The 19,538-nt window shown below is 49.2% G+C and overlaps 1 protein-coding gene across 3 annotated transcripts in view; it reads left to right on the top strand.

The window, feature by feature from the left end:
• The window catches only part of USP30 (ubiquitin specific peptidase 30), a 27,206-nt gene continuing 7,668 nt past the window's right edge, over nt 1–19,538 (top strand). For 2 of the 3 annotated variants that reach the window (XM_039234861.1, XM_039235006.1), the window contains exons 1-7: nt 1–115; nt 4,160–4,269; nt 5,601–5,783; nt 10,498–10,601; nt 14,383–14,481; nt 15,268–15,313; nt 16,346–16,440. In XM_039234861.1, the coding sequence (XP_039090792.1) occupies nt 33–115; nt 4,160–4,269; nt 5,601–5,783; nt 10,498–10,601; nt 14,383–14,481; nt 15,268–15,313; nt 16,346–16,440 (720 nt within the window). In that variant the 5' untranslated portion in view covers nt 1–32. The remainder of the gene's footprint in view (nt 116–4,159; nt 4,270–5,600; nt 5,784–10,497; nt 10,602–14,382; nt 14,482–15,267; nt 15,314–16,345; nt 16,441–19,538) is intronic. The other variant, XM_039234927.1, reaches the window with a different exon arrangement.

Genomic DNA, 19,538 nt, shown 5'->3' on the forward strand with positions numbered 1-19,538 from the left:
GGGGGCGGCGGCAGGTCTCCAGCGCGGCCGCGATGCTGAGCTCCCGAGCCCAGGCGGCGATGACCGCGGCCGACAGGGCCATCCAGCGCTTCCTGCGGACCGGAGCGGCAGTCAGGTGAGCCTTGGGGGGGCGGGGCGGCCGGAGAGGCCGGGGCCGGGGTCCCCAGCCTGGGCCTGCGGCGGTCTTTTCGCGGGCCTGGCAGCGTCCCCAGGGCCAGAGCGAGCGTTCTGGAGGTTTCTGCATCGGGCTCGGTACGAGACCCAGGCCCCCGAGGCGGGACGAGGGATGGGCCTCTAGGGCCTCAGGTTGTTCGGCAACGCCAGTTCTGCCAGCGCCCCAAATCCTCTCGGTGCCCTGCCCCCCCGTCCCCGCCCGCCGGTGCCTCCTCCAGTCCTGTCCTTGTCCCCAGAACTGCCACACACCCTCGGGCTCGTCAAAGCCCCGAATTCTGTCAGTGCCCCTCAGACCTCTCCGTGCCTCGCAGGCCTTCCGGGGACCCCCTAATCCTTTCAGGGGTACCCCCAATCCTTATGAACCCCCCAGCCATGTCAGTTCCTGACCTGCCCGCGCTCCCCTATCCCGCCTCGGTGCTCGCAGCCCTGCAAAGCACCCCGGGGCTTGCCCCATGTTGTCAGTACCCCTATTCCTGCCCTGCCCCACCTCCCCACCCCCCTAATTAAGCCAGGGATCCCTTATTCTCAATCTTATTAGTGAGTCTCTATCTTGCGAGAGTCCCTGGAACGATCAGCGCCCCCTTAACCTGCAAAGGGTTCCATTCGTGTTATGGTCCCCCAGCCCTGCGAGGAACCCCACTCGTATAGGTCCCCCAGTCCTGGTCAGGGTCCCTGTGTCCCTTCTCTGAGTCACCCTCCCACAGGCTCCAGGCCAGCTCCAGGCCTGAGAGCTGGGCACTGCGCCCCCGTTACTGACCCTGAGGGACTGAGACCTGTTGCCTATCTCAGCTTCCTTCCTCTGGAACTGGAGCAGGCCTAGAGAGCTGCTTATTCCCGGGCCCGGAGCCCTCAGCGGCGGTCCAGGCCAGCGCCCCCATTCCCTGGATGGGAACCAAGCATCCATTCTGCTTTGCCTGCAGCTGACCTCACAGTAGAGCTGGAGGGAGAAGACAGGTCTTCTAACCCCCAGACCCCACTCCTGTCCTTGTGTTGTCATTTTGCAGAGGAATGGGGTTTCCGGAGTCACCCTTGACCCCCGGGGGTTTTGTCCATACCCTGCCGAGGACCTGGGCAAGCCCGCCTCCCATTCCTTCGTGGCCGTGCCCTTCAGGGCCCCTCAGGAGGGCTGTGGCTTCCAGCACAGACCCGGCAGCCCAACAGGCCTGCGCTCAGAGTCATGCTGCCCCTCTCACTTCGACCAAGCTGGCTCCGTCTCGTGGTTTCCTCACCCGAGAACATGGAGATGATCATAGAAGCTACCTCTGTGGGATTGTTCCCAGGATGAGATAAGATTATCACAGTGCCCGGCATAGAGTATGCACCCCTAAATATTAGTGTTCTGTTAGGGGCGCCTGGGTGGCTCAGTTGATTAAGCATCTGACTTTGGCTCAGGTCATGATCTCACAGCTCCTGGTTCTAGTCCCCGTGTCGGCCTCTGTGCTGACAACTAGCTCAGAGCCTGGAGCCTGCTTCCGATTCTGTGTCTCCCTCTCTCTCTGTCCCTCCCCTGCTCACGCTCTGTCTCTCTCACAAAAATAAGTAAACATTAAAAAAAATTTAAAGCACTTATCAAGTGCTTTGGAATTTCGGTGACGGCTCTTTTTAACCTTTCCAGGCACTTCCATTAACACACCTGTTGTGTGGAAGTCAGCGCAGCAGTGCACTAAGAAATTCAAGAATAACTTTCACAAATGAAATTGAGATTGTAATACTTAACAATTGTAGCAGCTAACATTTATTAAGCCCTCTGGGTTTTTTTAATGTTTTCTTATTTATTTTGAGAGAGAGAGAGAGAGAGAGAGAGAGAGAGCCCATGAGAGAGAGAGAGAGCCCATGAGTGTGGGAGGGGCAGAAAGAGAGAATCACAAGCAGGCTCCGTGCTCAGCGCGGAGTCTGACGTGCGGCCCGATCTCACAGCCGCGAGATCATGATCTGAGCTGCTGTCAAGAGTCAGATGCTTAACCGACTGAGCCACCTGGGCTCCCCAAGCCCTTACTGAGCATCCTGTGCACCAGTGCTTGTTTGATTCTGAGAACTCTGTGAGCTAGGTCTCATGGTTGTGCCCATTGCACAGGTGACAGAACTGAGGTCGAGAAAGTGGAATGATGCCCTAAAGAATAGAAGAGCCAGAATTGAATTAGATTAATACAACTCCCCTTTCTTTTTTTGGCTACAAAATTACTATAAAATTTATTTGATAGCAAGAAATGTTTCATCAACTGTAGATGAATCTTAACTTCTTAAAAAACCTAACATATCAGGGCACCTAGGGGGCTCAGTCGGTTGAGCGCCCGACTTCAGCTCAGGTCATGATCCCACAGTTCATAGGTTCGAGCCCCGCGTCAGGCTCTGTGCTGCCAGCTTGGAGCCTGCTTCAGATTCCATGTCTCTCTCTGTCTCTGCCCCTCCCCGACTCACTCTCTGTCTCTGTATTCCTGTCTGGTAAGATGCAGCAATGCTTCTGCAGGATGCCGGGCAAAACCCCGTCCCCATGGCGGCCAGGCTTATGGCCACGCCTCAGGTGCAGAGAAGGCCTCAGGATACTTTGGGGGTCCCCTCTGCTGCAGGAGCGATGCCTTCTGGGCCTCAGAACCGCAACTCCCCTTTCTCAACCAAGTTCTGTGCACGTTCTATGGACTCTGTTTTGGGAGAACAAAGATTTATTCAGAATTTCGTTATCAGTTATATATCACATTAATTATGACCTTAGGAGGATGTTGGTAGTTGTAGACAGAGTTACCCGTGTCAGTAGTGACTCTTCACTGAGTTAGTGTTGACTGAGCTGAGCTCAAAACAATATTCACATGAGCCGAATATTGGCATAGGAATATATCACACACACATATACGCATATCTAACACATAGATACCAGCATATGTTGCATGTATGTATATATATATATATACACACACACATACACACAGAGTTTGTCTTATTTGGTGGAAAACATAACTTTGCCTAAAAACAGTGTTTTAAATTGCTGAAATGTCTTCATTTGTAGTAAAACAACTTCAGTGTTTAAGTCAAGCCTCAAATTAAGAAATTTTTGATTTAGTAAATGTTTAGTAGATCAGTTATGCTATATATAGTATGCCCCTTCCCTATTTCATATTTCTATATGTTTTCTCCAGTGTCCAGTCATTCAGTAAATATTATTAGGAACCTGTTGGTTGCCAGGCATGATCTAGAGACTGGGGATAAGTCAGTGAGTAAAGCAGATAAAGATCGCTGCTGTTCCGGGGGGGAGACAGACAGTAGCCCTAGTTAATGGGTGAATGCTACGTTAGAAGGTGGTAACAAGGACAAGCAGAACCGGGTGAAAGGAACCAGGTTCTAATTGTTGGTTAGAGGGGAAGGGGAGGGGGCACCTGGGTGGCTCAGTTGGTGAAGTGTCCTACTTTGGCCCAGGTCATGATCTCATGGCTCTTCATTTCAAGCCCTGCATCATGATCTCACAGCTCTGTGTAAGCCCTGGGTTAGGCTCTGTGCTGACAGCTCAGAGCCTGGAGCCTGTTTTGGATTCTGTGTCTCCCTCTCTCTCTCTGCCCCTCCTTCGCTTGTGCTTTGTCTCTTTCAAAAATAAATAAACATTAAAAAAAGAAAGAAAAAAAAAAGAAGGGGAGGTGAGAGAGAGCCATGCAGTGATCCGTGGGGAGAGCATTCTAGCCAGAGTGAGGAGCAGTGCAAAGGCCCTGAGGTGGCCAGCGTGACAGCAACATGGGAGACAGAATAAGGGGAGAACCTTGGCTTCCCCCCTCAGGGAGACGGGGCTTCTGTGCGCTGACTTTGGTTTTAAATCCTGATGTCTAAACGTGTTGGTTTTCCAGACATAATCCTAACTGTATTATTACTTCAACTTGAAAATTAGGTGTTTGGTGGGTCATTCGGTTAATTTGGTGAAATGTTATTTCTGTGTACTTGTATCTGTATTTATGTGTATTGTGTTCATGATGAGGGAAGACAGTAAACCTATTCTCTCTTTTAGATATAAAGTCATGAAGAACTGGGGTGTCATCGGGGGGATTGCTGCTGCTCTTGCCGCGGGAATCTATGTGATTTGGGGTCCCATTACAGAAAGAAAGAAGCGTAGAAAAGGTAAGAATGAGGGCATTGCATCCTAGTCTATGGACTTGACCCCAGCCCTTACTGTCCCAAAACAGTACAAAAAAGGGAGGGTTTTTTTTTATTTCGTTGTTCTCATCTATCTTCAGTTTCTGAACAGGACTTTCTTTTAAACAGAAGTTCGTCTTTTTTATTTTTTTATTTTATTTTATTTTATTTTTTAATTTATTTCTGAGAGAGAGTGAGCGTAAGCAGGAGAGGGTCAGAGAGAGAGGGAGACACAGAATCAGAAGCAGGCTCCAGGCTCTGAGCTGTCAGCACAGAGCCCGATGTGGGGCTTGAACACACGAACCGTGAGATCATGACCTGAGCCAAAGTTGGGCACTTAACCGACTGAGCCACCCAGGCGCCCCAGAAGTTCATCTTAATGACTCATTATCATAGACCCTGTAGTGAAAAGATTTCTGTGTCACCCCCTCTAAAGTCTTGAGTTTGAGACATGCTTGTGATGAACAAGTTCATGTGGCTGTTCCCCTTATCACGGCCCTTGCGCTGCTCAGTGTGTGACGCTTTTGTGGGCTCACTGACCAGCTGCTAGTCATGGGTAAACGTTCCAAATTCGTGTCTTTAATGCAAAATTCTCTTATTGAAAAAAAAACACTCCCTTTTGAAAATGCTATCTTCATTATGTTGATTAAAAGTCAGCAAACAAAAAAGGGATAGATGTAGCGAAGTGTTGATCATTGTGAAATCTGGGGCTGCTTCTGATGAGAGTTCTTTATATCCCCTCTTCTTCTGCGCACGTTTGCAAACTTATATTTAAAAAAAAGGGTCTTTTAAAAAAGTGTCAGCCGAAGAGGGAAGCAGGTCCGGCTTTGTTGATGTCTCTGCAGAAAGACTGATCACAGTTGCCCTGGTGCTGTCTTTCCCACTGATTCTAAGAACAAAATCATTGTCTTGGAGAGCAACAAGCAAGCAATTGTTTTCTTCTGAGAAACGTTGCTTTCTTATCAAAGGAGAGAAAGAAGGGGAGACAGAGAGAGATGTGGCCACTCAGTGTTTCTGTACACTCGACATTACCCAACGGTGCCAGACACAGTGGTGGCCTGCAGACGTGCCGCGTGACGGGGGGGTGGGGGTGGGGCTCCTTCTGTCACTCACAGGCTCCCGGAGGAGCCGGACTAGGGCCGGGCCTCGGCATGGAGAGAAGGCCTGGCCCCCCGATGTCTGTGGACAAGCACTTGGTGAGGTTGGGATTTCAAATTCCAGGCCACGGAGCAGAAAGTCTGGCTCCCTGAACGGGAGAGACAAAAAGAGCTGGTCCAACGTGATGTGCTTTCCTCTTCCTCCCCCGACTTTTTCAGGGCTGGTGCCCGGCCTGGTCAACCTGGGGAACACCTGCTTCATGAACTCGCTGCTGCAGGGCTTATCTGCCTGCCCCGCCTTCATCAAGTGGCTGGAGGAGTTCACCACCCAGTACACCCGGGACCAGCAGGAGCCCCCCGCACACCAGTATCTATCCTTAACCCTGCTGCACCTGCTCAAAGGTATTGAGCTGGGAACTTAGTAGGGATTGTGCGCCTCTTGAAATTTAAAGGGATTGTGCGCCCAGATGACAGGCAAAGGGTTAAGAGCCTTTGTGTGAAAAAAGATCACACAGATCATTAATGGCAAAAGCAAAACAAGGAGGGTCCAGTAGATTCAAACGGCTTTTTTTTTTTTTTTAATTAAAGATGTAACCATTTATTTTAAATATTGTCAGTTTGTTAATAGCCTTTTTAGGGAAGAAAACAAATCCACTGCCCCTTAAGCATTTTGATTGTAAGAGGTACTCTGGTTTATTAAAGTTGGAAGAAAAGAAGTGTTTTAGCCTAAGAAATAAGGTAATTTACAAAAGAAATAGTACAGATTGTACTTGGGTAGATACACAGCGTATCTAACAGATGCTCAAATATTCACCTTGGCCATTATCAGAGAAATATGAATAACATACTGGTGGGGTTATCGTGGTTTTGCTTGTCAGCAGAGACTGAAAAACGAATCTGCGGTGCTGATGGATGACACGTTCAAACATGCTGGCGGTGGCGTGATGTAGGGCAAACTTTATGGAAGGTGGCTTGGAACCGCACGGCGATGGCTTGCAAAATCTTCACTACCATTTGCCCTGGTAATTCTGTTGGCCGTGAGCTGCACTAGCCTGAAACGGAGTTCTAAGAACAAACTGGTTTAGGAATGGCGAGCGTGGGGAGTCACATGTGTGCAGCTTTGGTAAAGGTTTTAAGAATGCGCCGATCCAAGTTCTTTTCTAAGCCAGCTTTCTTTTTTTTTTTTTTAATTCTTTTTTTAATGTTTTTATTTATTTCTGAGAGAGAGAGAGAGTGTGAGCAGGGGAGGGTCAGAGAGAGAGGGAGACACAGAATCTAAAGCAGGCTCCAGGCTCTGAGCTGTCAGCAGAGAGCCCGACGTGGGGCTTGAACCCAGGAACTGTGAGATCATGACATGAGCCAAAGTCGGACGCTTAACTGACTGAGCCACCCAGGCGCCCCTGCATCATCTTTATGAAATTTTGTATTGTATGTAATGTTTTTTAATTTGGGAGAGGCATAGATGATAATACTAAGTTTAAAAGATCAGTGTTCAAAATATGATGTAATTTGACTTCAGCAAAGCAGAACTTTCCACAGATAAAGGCTGGACGGGCCACACTGGTCTTATATGATTGATAGTCTGGGAACATTAAGACAAAACAAAAACAACCGTATTTCTAAAGCCTTCAGCAGTAAGCACCTATTACTCTCACAGCCAGGAAGAAATTGGATTTTAAAAAGCAGTCGGCTCACTGTTGCTTCACTGGGGTGTTGTCCCTGGTGAGCCCAGCCTGACCCAGAAAGCGAGATCTGCTCTTCTGTATAACAGGCAGTTTGAAAATAATTTCTTCCAGTGGTAAAAAATTAAATCGTTACGTACGGCCACAGCTCCCTTTGTCATTGCCCCAATCCTGTTCTCCTCCTTTCTTCGCAGAGTAAAACATAAGTGTATCCTTCCAGACTGTTTTCTATGCATTTAAATATGTTTTCAAGTACCCACAAAAGTAACGTATAGTTTTATGTTTTTTTATAACCAAATAGTATAATGCGTGTTGGAGAACTGTCCGTGTGCCTACGTATAGCTTTACCTCCTTCATTTCTTTTCTCTTTTTGTGAGTTTATTGGTCTTACATCTTCTGTGGCTTGTTTGCTGATTTCCATTGCCCAGGGGGGTTTTTTTTTTTTTTTTGGTAATAAAAGTTTTTTTTTCATTTATTCATTTTGAGAAAGAGAGATCTGGGAAGAGACAGAGAGAGAGAATCCCAAGCAGGCTCTGCCCTAGCCGTGTGGAGCCCAATGTGGGGCTCAAACCTGCATACTATGAGATCATTACTGGAGACCAAATCAAGGCGGACGCTTAACTGACCGAGCCACCCAGGCACCCCTTTGTTGCCCAGTTTTTAAAAATTGTGGCAAGATATGCATGGCATAAAATGTACCAGCTGAACCACGTTCAGGGGCACGCTTGTGCAGCACCGTGTGCATTCACATTGCCGTGCAGCCACCCCCATCTTCACACCAGACCTTTCCCATCGTCCCCTTAAGTGGTGACTTCCCATTCGCCTGTCCCCATACGCTGAAACCACTGTTCTACTCCCTGTGACTTCGACCCTGCATCTCATACACAATTTGCCCATGTGTCTGGCTTGTTTCTCTCGGCATCATGTCCTTGAGGTTCACCCCTATTGTGGCACATGTCAGAATGCTCCACTGTATGCCTGTACCACATTTTGTTTATCCGCTCACAAGTCAGGGGGCATTTGGGTGATTTCCACCTCTGGCTCTTGTGAATGATACTGCCATGAACGTGATGTACAAATATCTACTCGTGTCCCTGCTTTCGTCCTTTTGGTTGTGCAGCTGCACATGGGGTTGTGGGACCAAATGGTAGTTCTGTTTCATTTTGGGGCGAAGTCGCTCTACTGTTTTCCATAGCAGCCGCGCCAGTCTGCATTCACACCCACAGGTGTGCAGAGGGTCCCGGTGTGGCCTCGCCAACACTTGTTACTGTCTGTCTGCTTGATAGAAGCCATGATGGGTGTGATGTGATTGCTCACTGTGGTGGTTTGTTTGTTTGTTTATTTATTTATTTATTTATTTCTGAGAGAGAGGCAGCGTGAGCAGGGGAGGATCAGAGAGAGAGGGAGACACAGAATCCAAAGCAGACTCCAGGCTCTGAGCTAGCTGTCAGCACAGCCTGATGTGGGGCTCGAACCTACGAACTGTGAGATCATGACCTGAGCTGAAGTCGGACGCTTAACTGACTGAGCCACCCAGGTGCCCCAGTGGTTTTTTTTTTTTTTTTTTTTTTTAAATTTCTGAGAGAGAGAAACAGCGTGAACAGGGGTCAGAGAGAGAGGGAGACACAGAATCTGAAACAGGGCTCCAGGCTCTGAGCTGTCAGCACAGAGCCTGACGCAGGGCTCAAACCCACGACCATGAGACCTGAGCCAAAGTTGGATGTTTAACCAACTGAGCCACCAACGTGCCCCACTGTGGTTTTAAAGGTTGGCATTTCCCTACTGATGAGCGATGTTGTGCATAAATTTTCATGTGTTTCTGGCCATTTGGATAGTTGTTTTGTTTGTTTTATAAATGGCTATTCAAGTCCCTTGTCCGTTTTTGAATTGGGTTGTCTGTGCTTTTGCTGTTGTTGAGTTTTGGGAGCTTTTAATACATTCTGGACATCAGTCCCTCATCAGATATGTGGTTTGCAAACCTCATTCGCTCTCACAAATGTGCTGTATCCAGAACGTCAGGATTGGCTTCCGGTGCCATGTTGTGGTAGGCAGGCCACAGGGAATGCTCTTGTGTCTGTCCCTGGTGCCCACGGGCCTGTTTGCCTGCAGTGGATCTTGAGAAAGTCAGACTGCTGGCACGTGAATCGTAGGACCGGAAACTTAGTAGATATTGCCAAATCACCTCACAGGATTTTAAGCAAGATTAGGCTAAAGGAGACATGAGAATTTTCCTTAGAGGAAAAAGCTACCCCACAGGCTGCCTGAGGGGCGTATGGGGAAGGAGGTGTGGCTTCAGTTCTAGTGGGTGTCCTTTGTTCCGGAGGGTAAAGGGGTGACACCGGGGTGTGTCTGCACTGCTAAGATGAGCCTTGAGCCTCGGGACTCAGCACTGGCTCCCCGGTGCTGCTTCTCCAGAGGCTACCGCCCCCAAAGTCCCCACCACGTTCAGGCTCCTCAGTCAGAGCCTCAGGTATTCGAAGGACTCGCTCCAGTTCACCGGCTGCAAATCAAAGAGAAGAAGCAGGCTGGCCTCAGTGATCTGGACTTAGCTGACCTCGGGGACTGCCTGCAGGTGGCAGCCCCCGTGTTGTCATCCCCACACTCTGGCAGCCCTGGGCCAGTGACGTGTGCGACGGAAGGGGGCTGTCAGTCTCAGGAACCTGCGAACTCTGGCCCGTGGGTCAAATCTGCCCTTCTGCCTATTTTTGTAGATAAAGTTTTATTCAAACAGCCATGCCCACTTACTTGCGGTCTGGCCGCCTCGATGCCACAGCAGCAGAGTTGAGCAGTTGCTGCAGAGCCTGCTGTCGGGCCCCCTACGGAGAAAGCTGGCCAAAGCTGATCTGGCTGTAATTACAGTATAAGCTCGTGGGCCCGTCACACGTTCGTCTTTGTTAGGCTCGGTCCTACGTGTGACTGAGAAGTGAACTACTCAGCAGACCCTTTCAGGCTGCCACGTAGGGCTTGTCCCGTGCTACCCAGAAACTCCGGTGCAGACAGATTCAAGTGAAGGCCCCGTGGCCCTGGAGAGAGTCCTGTGTGGGGGAGTTAAGCACTGTGTGCGGGTTGGACTAGATGAAGGCTTAAGCAGCCTCCCACCCTCAGAGTTGGGAGTTAAAATCATTTCATTCAGTAGGACTCGTGCAACGATTCATTTTGATGATGATGATTCAAATAGCCGAAATCAGTTCCTTCATTTAAATGCTACAGCCTCATGATAGATTACATTCGTGTGGCAAAATGCAGTGCCTAACAGCCCTCTATGCATTGGTTGAGGCTGCACAGAGGAATAATGAAAGAACCACAATCCAAGGGGGATTTTACAGTGAGATGCCTAATTAGCGTTGATCCGTTATACAACAAACCAGGGCAGGCTTCCTGGCTTGTTGTCAGGCTGATGAATGTACTAACTGCGTCACCTTTCTGGCTTCCAGCTCTGTCCTGCCAAGAAGTTACCGACGATGAGGTCTTAGACGCAAGCTGCTTGCTGGATGTCCTGAGAATGTACAGATGGCAGATCTCCTCATTTGAAGAACAGGTGAACACCCCACCCAGCCCACGACCCCGCCGGGGCCTGAGCTCGCACTGATGGCTGGAAACCAGCCTCGTTGCTAAGGCACGAAGCATAAATGCCGGTATTGACCTTGCACTTGACTGGCCTGAGTGCATGATTCTGTGGCGTTCTAGCCTCGCCTTAGCATCCTGGGACCAGATCATGAGCCTTGTTCCCATTCTCGTGATCAGAGAAGAAACACAGCGGTTTTGTGTGTGTGTGTGTGTGTGTTTTACCCAGCGGGCGAAAGGTCAGCAGGATAGGGCAGAGACACACCGTCGGCAAAGAGCGAGCCTCTTTTTTGTTCTGGAGTGACTTTGCGTGTCATTGGGTGCTAGGGCCACCTGGGTCTTCGAGAGTGAGATGGGTGGCTTTACCTTTTGGGATTAGAGGTTCAGGTGAGACCCTTTTTTGAACCACACCCTCATTTAAAAAAAAATCCAGTTTTAGAGGCTAGATGAATTGAAGTGGCCCCAGACCTTGAGCATCTGTCCTATGCGACCCCAGGGCCTTATTCCAGCCACTCGTACCCCTTTCCCACAACTGCAGGTCACTGTCTCTTTAGGTCCTGACCCCACCCCATCCCCTTGGGTGATGCGCTGGTACACCCTCCCCGGCCACCTGTCCATGGCGGTCTGGGGACCAGCTTTGTGTGGGCTTCTTGTGCCTACCATCCAGACAGTGGACCTGAGAAATGGGAGACACCCTTTGGGTCCCCGAGGGGAGGGACGGGAGTGAAATGCATTTAAAAACACTGAAGGGGCTCCTGGGTGGCTCAGTTGGTTAAGCATCTGACTTCGGCTCAGGTCATGATCTCACAGTTCGTGGGTTTGAGCCCTGCATCGGGCTCTGTGCTGACAGCTCAGAGCCTGGAGCCTGCTTCAGATTCTGTGTCTCCTTCTCTCTCTGACCCTCCCCTACTCAAGCTGTTTCTCTCTCTGTCTCAAAAATAAATAAAACATTAAAAAAAAAACCACGCTGAAAAGTGCAGTGGGAAGGCTTCCCAGCCCCCCTTGTTTTTAAAGACTGCCTCTGTCTCCAGTTCTGTCCAAAGCTGTGCAGGCGTTACTTTGTAAACCGGATGTTGATGGTTCTACTTTCTTGGGATTCATCTCGAATCCCTTGTACGTTGAAATGTTTTTCCATTTAGAAAATTCTTACTAATTCCTCCTCTGGTAACTGGCATGGCTTAGCTGCATTTTCCTCTCTCTAGTCCAAGAGAATGACCACGAATCTGTCCCAAGGACATCAGATACCTTTTCTAAGTCCTGCTTGTCTGTCAAGGTCCCACCGAAAGTCCCAGTTACTCCTTGGCTGTGTTTCTAACAGCTTCAGCCCTGTTAGACACTCACCCCGTAGCTGTCCCTGAGCCACGTGATGCAGTCATGTGTGTAGGAAGGAGGCACACATGGCAGCCCGCCGGCCTCTCGCTCTCTGGAGGCAGCCGAGCTACTGGCCCAGGGCCCGTCCGCGTCTCCGTGGTTCTGACCGAGTCAAGCAGCGGCAGACTCGTACCATGGACCACTTTTCGGGGTCCAGGGCCGGAGCTGTGGCGCATGTACTGGGCCAGGTGCTTGCCTCCTTTGAGTCTTCTGATTTAATCCTGACAACACCCCTGTCAGGACTCACTGTCATCGTCCCCATCTTGCAGACGAGAACACTGAGGTTCAGAGGAGCAAAGTGACTTGCCCAAAGTCACAAAGCTATCTGAGTGGCGGAGCCAGGATCCGAGCCCACCTGGTGCTAAAGCACGTACCGGAGCCCTACCCTAGACTGCGATACTGTCCCTTCTTGAGGCCACACAGCTCTGTGGCTCGCCGAGACAGGGCTGCGTCTCACTGCATCCTGTCCTGAGACCTTTCTCCCTGGCGAACCCCTGCTGCAGCTTCAGGGCTTGGCCCAGGCACCTTGTTTGTGAGCCACCTGGGAAGAGCTGGGCCCCTTCAGGCCGGGGCACTGTCACTAATTAGCAGCCCGGCTGCCGCATCCACCCCAGGTTGTGCGGACTTCAAGGACCTTGCCTTATTTAGCTCTGTCTCCATCACTGCCATCCGTAGCCTAGGAGGGGCTTCCTTTATACATGCAACAAATATTTATTTTTAATTTGCTTCCATGTTAGCTGGCATACGGTGCAGTAAGGATTGCAGGAGTAGATTCCTGTGGGTCGTCCCCTGCAGCAAACACCTACTGAACGCCTGCCTCGGGCAGGGCCCTTGGGGGCGGGGGNCCATTTTACAGATAACTGAGGTTCAAAGGTGTACACACACCTGCCCGAGGGCACAGAGCCAGTTTAGTAAGGTCTGTTCTCTGAGGCCCTCTTCTGCCCTTGGGGGCGGGGGGGGGAGGGGGGTGTAGCGCAAATGTGGCTTGCAGGTTTCTGTGGACTGTATAGAGGTCATTTCAAGATGTGCCAACCAGAAGATAAGCGTGCTGATGTGACAGTGACAGTGTGAGTGTCTGGGGCCTGGAGCTGGCGGGGAGACAAAAGGGGGGCCAGGGGGACTCCTTCAGGTAGGGAAGGCTCTTCCGGAGACCCGAGATTGTTGCTGAGACCTGAAGTCTGGAGAGAAGTGAGTCCTTTGACGAGCTGGGTGCAGAATGCCCCAGACAGGACCATGCAGGGCGAAAGGGTCCGGAGGTCGGTGTGGCTGGGGCCAGCGGCAGCTGCAGGGTGGGGGTGGGGGGGGGGGCATGCAGACGGTGGCCGGGAGCGAGTTGTGCTGGGCCCCGGGTGCCCTGGGCCGGAGTTGGGTTTCTACTCGGTGTGCGGTCGGGGACCACTGGTGGCTTCGTACAGCACCTGCTGTGACCTGGTTTACGTGTGAACGGGACATGCTGGACCCAGGGGCCGGAGTGCGGCCCAGGGAGCAGAGAAGGAAGTGGAGAGGCCGTTACAGACATCTGGGCCGGGGTGGCCTGCCTCGGGGGCAGGGAGGCAGAGTCCTCTGGGATTTGGGGTGTGTGTCGGGTAGAGGACGCTGCTGCCCTGGCTGGGGGGGGAGGGTTGAGTCAGGGAGAGCCCTTGAGGGAGGGTCTCCTCGAGCAGGTGCCTTTTCAGCAGGGGGCCCTGTGTGAAGATGTGGGCCAGCTGCTCAGGCGGGAGCGCCAAGGACAGGCCTGAGATGGGGAAAGAGGAAGGAAATTGTGACCCGGGCTACAGCGTGGACGGGCCTCGAGGACATTGTGCTGAGTGCAGTAAGCTGGTCACAGAAGGATAAATACTGTGTGATTCCTTGTGTGGGTTTTCGAAAGTGGCCAGATTCTTAGAGAATAAGAATGGAATGGTGGCCCAGGCCCGGGGATGGAGGAGCAGGGAGCCGGTGTTTGATGGGGACAGAATTTCAGTTAGAGAAGCTGGGAGAGTTCAGAGGATGGGCCATGCTGACGGTGACACAAGGTACTTAACCCTACAGAAATGTACACTTCAAAATGGTTAAAGCGGTAACTTTTATGTAATGTGTATATTTTACCATAATAACAAAAAAAGTAGGCAGAGCAGAGGTCAGGGCCATGTTGACAAAGCTGAGACAGGCTGAGAGACGGTGGTGTGAAGGCAGCCCCGCGCCCCGAGCTTGCCTTCCCTCTCTCCCCTTGAGCCCCTTAGTTGAGGGCCTTTACTGTGAAAGTGTCTGGGATGTAAGTCAGTGGGCTGAACCTTGGGAAGGTGGAAGGCAAATCCTGCCCCATTAGCTGCAGGTGCACCTAGTGGGGTTCTGATGCGGCCCCACCTCCTTGGGCCTCTCTGAAGCTGCTTTGGCCTTGACAGGATGCCCACGAGTTATTCCACGTCATTACCTCGTCGCTGGAAGATGAGCGGGACCGGCAGCCCCGAGTCACACATTTGTTTGACGTGCATTCCCTGGAGGTGAGCCATTCACACTTACAATACGTGTGTGTGGTTCGTGCAGATTTAATAGGTATAGGGAACACAAGGGTCATCTTTGTACCACTTTAAAGTCAAAAGTAGGTCTCAGGGCGCCTGGGTGGCTCAGTCGGTTAAGCATCCAGCTCTTGATACTGGCTCAGGTCATGATGTCACAGTTGTGGGATCGAGCCCTGCGTTGGGCTCTGCGCTGGGCCTGGAGCCTGCTTGGGATTCTCCGTCTCCCTCTGCCCCTCCCCTTGTACATGCACATGCTCTCTGTCAAAAAAAAAGTCTTAATAAAAATCACGAGTGGGAGAAGGGCTGGGGGATTGTCTTAAGCTGTAAACTTTACAATTGATGACTTTGGTTAGGGTATCAATGCTCTTTAAAATGATTCATTACTGCGATTCATGTTGGCTTTGAGAAGAAAAGGTATCCCCCCACCCCACCCCCCAACATGTAATCTAGGGAATGAGGAAGCATAGGAACGCTTAACGAATCCTTATTTTCCTGGAACATTATAAATATTAGGGAGTTGATAAAAGTTAACTAGTAAGGGGGTGGGAGAGAATATTCCAGAGGGAGGAAATGTGTTTTGATTGCATTTGATGACTAGGCACAGTCGCCAAGCAGAGAGGATCATCAGGGCTGCTTTTAGGATCTCTTGTTAAAAGTCGGGTCTGAGTGGCGCCACCAGCAGAGAAGCTGTGGGAGCAGAGGGTGAGGGTGGTAAAGGGACTGCAGCGGGGTCTTCAGTCTCTCTTCTTTTTTCTTTTTTCCCTACAGCAGCAGCCAGAGATAACTCCTAAACAGATAACGTGCCGCACGAGAGGTGATCATTCCCCTTGAACTGTAACGCAGCAGATGGGTACTTTTGAGATGTGATGGTGATTTGCTGTTGAAGAAAAATAGTTGTTTTTTTTTTTCCGGTGACCTCCAGCCCAGCGTGAACTGTGTGTATTCGCAAAGGAGGTTGTGTTATACAAACAGCTTTACGTTGCTCCCTTGGACCGTCTTGACTTGTTCCCTCATACCAGGGCCGTGCTCGGTTTCCAGCTCCGCACAAAAGTAGTGGACTTATTTCCACCTCAATCAGGGGTTTCCTTTATACCTTCTTGACTTGATCTTATTCGAGGAACTTAATAAAGCTGAACCTGTCATATCCGCAGCAACGATCACAGTCCTCCTCAGAAGGAAACTGTTTTCTTAAGACCTAAGCTTAAGGGGAAAAAAAAGACACACTGATTCCTTTGTGTGTATGGAATGATCATGGGGCTAATGGAGTGATAATTGTCTCCATTTCCAGCAAAAGGAGGCTCACAGAGATGAGGTGACTTCCCGGGTCACAGAGCTAATGAGAAGCAAAGCCAGGACCCAGCCCAGGGTTGCCAGAGTCTAGGGTGTGTGTTTCTGACCAGAACACCATGCTGTTTATTCCTCTAACTCCCATCCTATCAAAAAAAAAAAAAAAAAAAAATCCCAGTTTTTCAGAACTTATTCTGAAGATTTTCAGAAGCTTATCTCACTTTCTGGGATGTTCACTTGTGGTATCCATCTTTGGACTTCTCAAACATTTTAAAACGAATGTTTGTGAAAATACAGTATTCAACACAAATTCCTTTTTTAAACATGGCCATACCCATTATACGGAAACCACATTTAAGGACCTGTGTAAATTCTCCTGTGAAAGGGAACGGGTTGGTTTTCTGACGGAAGTCGGTAAGGAAAGCTATTCCAGTTTACTTCCCAGGAACATTTTTTTTTCTAAAGTGGGAGTTTCTGCCATGTACTGAAAAGGAGGGTGAGTTTTGAGGTTGGTGCCAAAGGGCTAGAGGTGGCCTATCAAACGTGTTCTGTGTTCCAGGGTCGCCTCACCCCACGTCCAATCACTGGAAATCCCAGCATCCGTTCCATGGAAGACTTACGAGCAACATGGTCTGCAAGCACTGTGAGCACCAGGTAACTGCGGCGCAGTGCTTGATACTTTTCTAGTGTGGGTTTTGCAAGTTAGGATCCGTGAAGCATCTGGAGAGTGTGGACTGACATTGGCATATGGTGTTTGTCATCGCCTGGGTTCCTCACACTTAGTGGACTGACTGTCTCCCTTTGGTCAGGGGCAACCTGTCATTTGACCCTTGGGTGGTATGTTCTGTACTAACAGCCGCAGACCCATTGTGGATTGGCAGGAATTCAAGTCTCAAGGTTGGGTCTATACTGATGGTAGTCACAACAAATTCTCATTTGGGATGTTTTTGTTTTTGTTTTGCTTTGATGTTTTAAAATAACTTTTTATTTGGAAAATTTCCGACATAAATACATAGAGAAATGCGTAATTCTCACCTTGATCCATTTTAGAATATTTTCATCCCCCCACCGAAAACCACCTGTACCATTAGCAGTTAGTCTCTATCCCCCCCCCCCACTTGTGCCCCCTGGTGACCACTGACCTGCTTCTGTCTCTATTGCTTTGCCTCTTCTGGACATTTCATGTACAGGGAGCCATACAGTATGTGGTCCTTCGTGACTAGCTTCTTTCACTCAGCATCATGTTTTCCTTTTATTCTCTTAATATGGTGAGTTGCAGTGATGGATTTTTCTAACGTTAAACCAGGCCTGTGTTTCTGGAATAAATCCTGCTTTATTGTGATATATTCTCTACATATGTTACTGGACTTGATTTGCTAATATTATCTAAAGGAGATTAGTGTCTATGTTCACTAGGAATATTGGTCTCAGGGTCTTCTTGTGATGTCTTCTGTCAGGTTTTGTGAGGATTACACTACACTTATCAAATAAGCTGCGAAGTGTTCCTTCTTCCTCGGTTTCCTGAAGGACTTCGGTTAAGCTTGGTATTGTTTCTTCCTTAAATATTTGCTAGGATTATCTGGGTCTTTTTTTCTTTCTTTACTTTTATTTTTGCAGAATTTCTTGTGAGACTTTGCTGTAAAGTATATGCACGTGGGCTATTATGAGGAGTTGACTCTTCCTGTCCTGATAAAGTGTCCCTTTTTATCTCCTTGTCTTGGAGTCTGTTTTGTCCGGTTAGTTTCTAACTAGTGTTTCTTAGGATATCTCCTTCTGTTCTCTAATTATCTATCTATTTATCTATCTATCCTCTTATTTTTACCTAATTTTTGTCTTTGTATTTAAAGTGTGGCTTTTGTAGACAGCATATAACTGGGTTTAGTTTGACAATTTGCCTTTTGATTAGTGTGTTTAGTCCATTTACATTTAAACCTAAGTATTTATGTGGTTGGACTTAAGTCTGCTGGTTTACCATTTGTTTACTATTTGTCTCATATAATAACTTTTTTGTTCCTCTACGCCTCCTTTCCTGCTTTCCTTTGGGTTATTTGAGTACTTCTGAGTATTCCATTGAATTTCTCTGTTGGCTTTTAGCTCTACTTTTTTACATTGGGGTGTGTGTCTGTGTGTGTGTGCGTACCTGCGCGCAATTACATCATGCAATTTTCATGCATCCATGGTCTATTTAGAGTTCATATACTCCACGTAAAATACAGGAAACTTAGAAAAGTAAAGTTCCATTACCCCATTTTTTGTAGTATTTTTGTCATATATATTACATCTGCATATTCTAAACTCCACAATGTCATAATTTTTGCTTTAAGCAGTTTATGTGTTTAATTAAAAGAAGTTTTTGAAAAAAGGTTTTCTGTTACCATTTTCAGTGTTCTTTGGTCCTTTCTGTAGACCCAGGTCCATCTGGTGGTTTTCCCCATTGGCCTAAAAAGATTCCTTCAATCTTACAAGTTTATTGGCAACAAATTCATTTGGTTTTCATTTACATGAAAATGCTTCCGTTTTGCCTTTTTCTTTTCTTTTCGAGAATAGTTTTGTTGGATACAGATTTGGGGTTGCTGTTGGTTTGGTTTGGTTTGATTTGATTGGATTCATTTGCTTTTCTGACTGAAGTAATTTGGCCCATCTGTTTCCAGCCACGGTGGCTCATTAGGAAATGGATAACCACGAAAAGTCATTTCAGTGTGTGGAAGGGAAGACCAGCCGGGCGGAGCACATGGGACTGCTTGGTGTCCCTTCCAGCATGTGACAACCCTGTGTCCAGATGCCTTCCACAGTTTGACTTGCTGTCTCACGACGCCAGGGAAAGGAAGGGAAAGGGGAATGTCTAGGTGAAGAGTAGTAGGGGAAATAAGCCTTCAAGGAGGCTTCGCCGTGGCGCCTCTCCGTGCCTTGCTGATGAGCTCTAAAAAGCACATTACCGGGGCGCGCCTGGGTGGCTCAGGTCATGATCTCGCAGTTCGTGGGTTCCGGCCCCGCATCAGGCTCACTGCTGTGAGTGCAGAGCCTGCGTAGGAACTTCTGTCCCCCTCTCTCTCTACCCCCCTCCTACACGCTCTCTCTCAAAAATAAACAAACATTAAAAAAAAAAAAGGAAAGAAAACGCATTACTTCTTGAGCAACCTAGCAGGGACAGAAGGAGCCTCACAACCTGTGGCTGGTGAATTTCTCGTAATTGTTCTAGATAACAGAGTCCTCCCTTCCTGCCGCCCCCCCCCACCCGCCCCCCAGTCTGCCTGCCCCTGCCGGATTTGCATCTACTCACTCCTACCACGGCCACCTGCGGTGTTTGAAGCAGTCTGCAGATTACACTTGAGCATCAGACAAAGAATTACTGAGGTGATACGTGGGGGCCACTGAGGCAAGAAGACAGGCCTGGAAGTGGGTGCATGTGAGTGACATCATCCCTTTGGGGGCGGAGCCGAACCGTGTAGGCTGCTATTTGAGCTCCTGCCTCCCCCCTTGCCCACTGAATGCCCTCCACCCTACCAGTCAGGGCCCCCTGAGGATGTGAGACACATCCCGACCTCAGAGACTGGCAGAGCCAGGGCCCAGTCTCCTAGCTCTGGGCAGGGTTCCATCCTCCATGCTCTCTCCCGGCTGCCCCCAACCCCCAAAGTGTGGAAGGGGCAGCCCCCAGGCATGCCTTGTTTCTTTGCAGTTCTCCTCTGTGAAGGCGTTGTTCTGTGGTCTTCGGGCCTCCATTTTTTTCTTTTTATTTTTTTTTAATGTTTGTT

The sequence above is a fragment of the Hyaena hyaena genome, unplaced genomic scaffold (genome assembly GCF_003009895.1).
Source record: "Hyaena hyaena isolate Hyena2069 unplaced genomic scaffold, ASM300989v1 scaffold_0, whole genome shotgun sequence".
In the NCBI taxonomy this organism is placed as follows: Eukaryota; Metazoa; Chordata; class Mammalia; order Carnivora; family Hyaenidae; genus Hyaena; species Hyaena hyaena.